A 3,778-nucleotide genomic window follows, 5' to 3' on the forward strand; every position below is an offset into this window, starting at 1 on the left:
GCAGCCTCTGTGAATGTAATAGTAATGGGTGAATATGCATTAACCTGTGAGATGCATGTTACTGTTGTAGAAGATGTAACAAATCTAAAGCACTTTATATACTGCAGAGTTGGTAAATCCATGACAAGCGTTCATATTTTATAAATTGACCATGTGTTTTGTTTTGAACAATCTTATGCATAGTAAATAGTAACCAGTCATGTAGACTAATGCAGTAAGAAACATAGCTTTACCCTGGGAAGTGTTTATTGTGGGTATAAAGTAGCATCAAATAGAAAAACTTAAGTTAAGTACAGATACTTGGATACTGTATGTTGGTACAGTACTTGGGTTAATGTACTTAGTTACTGTCCACAACTGCGTCCATAATGAGGCCACTATAACATTTTAAATCTATACAACAGCACCACCTACTGTTTGTTACGCGTTACTGCAACACGTGGGACGAAATTTACAAATCTTTATTAAATCGATAAAATCAGTCATTTCGTTTCTGTTTCCTGTCAAATGCCACCAAAAAAAAAATCCATGTATTTCTATGTTTGTAAATTGTCCGCCATAATTCATAATTCACATGATGTTTTCAATACGACTTGAGTTGCGAATCTGCGGTAAGGAAATAAAAAACACAACACAGTGTGAGCCAGGCAGGAACCAGGAACCCGCATGTTCAGCCACCAGGGAAGGACTAGACCCGAAGCAGCAGGAAGGTTTCAGTGTCTGCACAGTTTAGAAAAGCTCTGCTTTGACTAATATCTTTAGCTGTTACGCTCGAGGACATTTTTCAGAATGTCGTCGTTCAGGAAAGCGTTGAAATCCCGACAGAGAAACCACCATGAAAGATCTCAGGTGAGCGTTTCAGTGTTTTGCTGGCTAGCTTGTTAGCATGCTAGCAACATTTGAGACGTCTACATATGATCACCAACGTATTGCATGTAATGCCATTAAGTAAATATCAATACTGAATGTGCATAACGTGTCTTAAATGTGTCATTTTTGTTCGACCAGCCTGGTTTCAGGAAACATTTGGGATTGCTGGAGAAGAAGAAAGACTACAAACTCCGAGCAGAGTGAGTTTGAGTGACATGTTTTGTGTTTCCAGGCTTTGTGTTGGACTTTTAATGTCAAACATGGTCAAAGAATAAGTCTTGTAATTGATTTCTTTGTGTGTTTTAAAGTGATTACCACAAGAAAGAGAACACTCTTGCTGCTCTGCGAAAGAAAGCTCTGGATAAGAACCCAGACGAGTTTTACTACAAAATGATGAGCTCTAAGCTGCAGGTAAGAGAAGTGTCAACATCAGAGCAGCAAGAAAGAGTTACCCTCTATAAATCCTAATCAAATCATATCTGTGGCTGAATGCTTTAATATCTATGTCTTCTTTTGTGGCATGTTATCAGGATGGAGTTCACGTATCGAAAAAGAAGGAGAAAGTGGTGGTGACAGAGGAGCAGAAGAAAGTGATGAGGACGCAGGATATCAAATATGTGGAGATGAAACGAGTTGCAGAGGCTAAGGTACATTTATTTTCCCTGTAATAGATCATGCTTGGAGAACCTCAGTCTGCCTGACTGATCTTTAAAATTTGGAATTAAAAAAATACAACCAAAATGGACTTGATTATGCACTGAAAATGAAATTACAGATGTGTTACAACCATTACTTTAACCCCCACACTTTAAAAATGAATCCTCCATAAAAGGGGCTTCTGTTGTTGGCCCCCCCCCCCCCTGTAAATCTTTGTTTATCGTTTCCTTTCAGAAAATTGAGAGGATGAAAGGAGAGCTCCATCTTCTGGATGCAGAGAGCAAACAAAAAAACAAGCATACATTTTTTGTGGATTCCAAGGTGAAAGGTAACCATACATGTACAGTAGTTATTTCTGATGTGGACGGATATCCTTGTCTTTGCGGGGTGTTAAAAGTTACGAGGTTACCGGAGAAGTTGAAAAGTGTTTCTGTGTCTCCTCAGTGGAGTCATTTGACCTGGCAAACCACCTCGACACAGCTCCGGAGCTGGTGGACAGAGTGTTCAACAGACCAACTCTGAAAACTCTGGAGACTAAGAGCATCCAGGGAGCTGTAGAGCCTCACAGTATGATGGTCTGTGTTCATAACGCATTGAGATCAGCTTTGTTTGCAGTGTCTAAACGTCCATCGAAACGGAATACATACTACATACCCTCTGACGCTTCATGTTTTCTCCTCACTCTGACTGTAGAAGTTGGCCAAGCAGAGGAATCACCAGTATAAGATCCTTTCCCAGAGGATTGACAGAGAAAAGAAATTGTTTGTGATCAGCCAGAAGATTCAGACCCGCAAGGACCTACAGGTGAGGAGAAGGAGATGCTCGAAATCACGACAAGCATTTTGTTTTCAATTGCGAGTGACTGTCTAACTTTTCTTTACTCTGTGCACCAGGATAAGAACAACAAAGTGAAGGTAAAAAAGGAGACGGCCAAAGCTGCAGCTATCTACAAGTTTGACACCAAGAGGAAGCGCTGAGACGGGAGTAATCATCATGCTGAGAAGAAATCACCCAATTGTTCCAATAAGATATTGGAAAAATAATGGACTTCTAGATCACAACATAGACCACAGACATGGGCTTATTTTCTTTCCCTCAAATGTTATTGCAGCTATGCAGTTTTGTACATATTTATCGACGACTTTTAGTTTCTTTCAAATAAATTTCAGAACAACATAATACATTTGTGTGATTTCTTGACTTGCATCCCATCAGAATTGTGGCAGTCGATTGTATTTTGTTCTTGCACCAGTAGGTGGCATTAGTGTTCTTTATCACATTATTTGCGGGTGGGGGATCTATTGGTAGCTGGAGTCACTGGAACATGCATAGAGAAAACACAGAGCTTGAAGTCACTTAGTATGACCCAACATTTAGACTTCAGAGTTTCATAGTTTTGATTTTTTTTCTGTAAGATGTCACTGAAGTGCTCCGTCTTTGACTGTGTCCCAAACGGCTCTGTAGTTTAGTAGGTTGGGAACTGAGGACCTGAACCCCTCATTCAAATATCAAACCTGTCATAACTTTAACTGTGATGTTCCATTTCAAAGACTTCTCCAAGAAAGCATAAGAAATACTTTATTTTTCTTCCAAAATCTGAAAGACACAACTTTGGCATCCCTCAGTATATCCCCCGACTCAATGCAGGCAAATTGGTTGCATTCTGATTGTCATCTCATTAAGTCAAAGTATTGCATGTCAATGTCATATCTATTAGATATTTGCATTCATGTGTTCATCAGTCACTGGTAAACGACACGATGTGAACCAATGAAAATGTCACTCCAATTAACTAATTGGTGGTTAACTCCAGGAAATATGTTGTCAGTCACACGTAACCCATCTGAGTTCACTTGTCAGTTTGATGGTCATTTGAGGGTAGCTTCCTTGTGATAAATTGGACATTTTTGACCACAAATACACTTGTAGATTCAGTGTCTGTGAGGCAGGACAGTCTGGTGTAGTGGAGGCACAGGTTCAGCTTAAGTCTTCAGAGCCTCTGAGGGACCTGCCTTAGGTGCAGGCTTTGACTTGGGATGCAACGTACACCTCCAACAGACCGCTTTCACATGTCACAGCAAGGTAGACCCAGCTACAGCTAATACAATTAAGTAGGGTTTAGGTGTCGGTTGGCTTGCATTGATAATAATACTATTGTCAATGCTTTCCTTGCTCACTAGCTCACTTTAATCAAAATGACCCATTATTAATTGTATTAGCTGCAGCTGTGTTAATGCACACATACCTCTGG

General features: G+C 40.0%; 1 protein-coding gene across 1 annotated transcript; it reads left to right on the top strand.

Annotated features, from left to right (window-relative positions):
• The first annotated feature begins 510 nt into the window (after positions 1–510).
• Positions 511–2,706, top strand: utp11 (UTP11 small subunit processome component). The gene is made up of 8 exons (XM_031853426.1): positions 511–849; positions 1,009–1,070; positions 1,179–1,281; positions 1,401–1,517; positions 1,762–1,855; positions 1,972–2,102; positions 2,221–2,331; positions 2,421–2,706. The coding sequence occupies exons 1-8, from the start codon at positions 790–792 to the stop codon at positions 2,502–2,504; spliced, it is 762 nt and encodes a 253-aa protein (XP_031709286.1). The 5' UTR covers positions 511–789; the 3' UTR covers positions 2,505–2,706.
• Positions 2,707–3,778: the final 1,072 nt, after the last annotated feature.

The sequence above is a fragment of the Anarrhichthys ocellatus genome, unplaced genomic scaffold, assembly GCF_004355925.1.
Source record: "Anarrhichthys ocellatus isolate YVR2014 unplaced genomic scaffold, GSC_Weel_1.0 scaffold13, whole genome shotgun sequence".
Taxonomy (NCBI): Eukaryota; Metazoa; Chordata; class Actinopteri; order Perciformes; family Anarhichadidae; genus Anarrhichthys; species Anarrhichthys ocellatus.

Excerpts from the sequence above, each read along its gene's own strand:
- utp11 (XM_031853426.1), top strand. The coding sequence starts at position 790 with ATGTCGTCGTTCAGGAAAGCGTTGAAATCCCGACAGAGAAACCACCAT. Across the intron at positions 850-1,008 it reads ACCACCATGAAAGATCTCAG|CCTGGTTTCAGGAAACATTT; the intron begins GTGAGCGTTTCA and ends TTGTTCGACCAG. Across the intron at positions 1,071-1,178 it reads GACTACAAACTCCGAGCAGA|TGATTACCACAAGAAAGAGA; the intron begins GTGAGTTTGAGT and ends TGTGTTTTAAAG.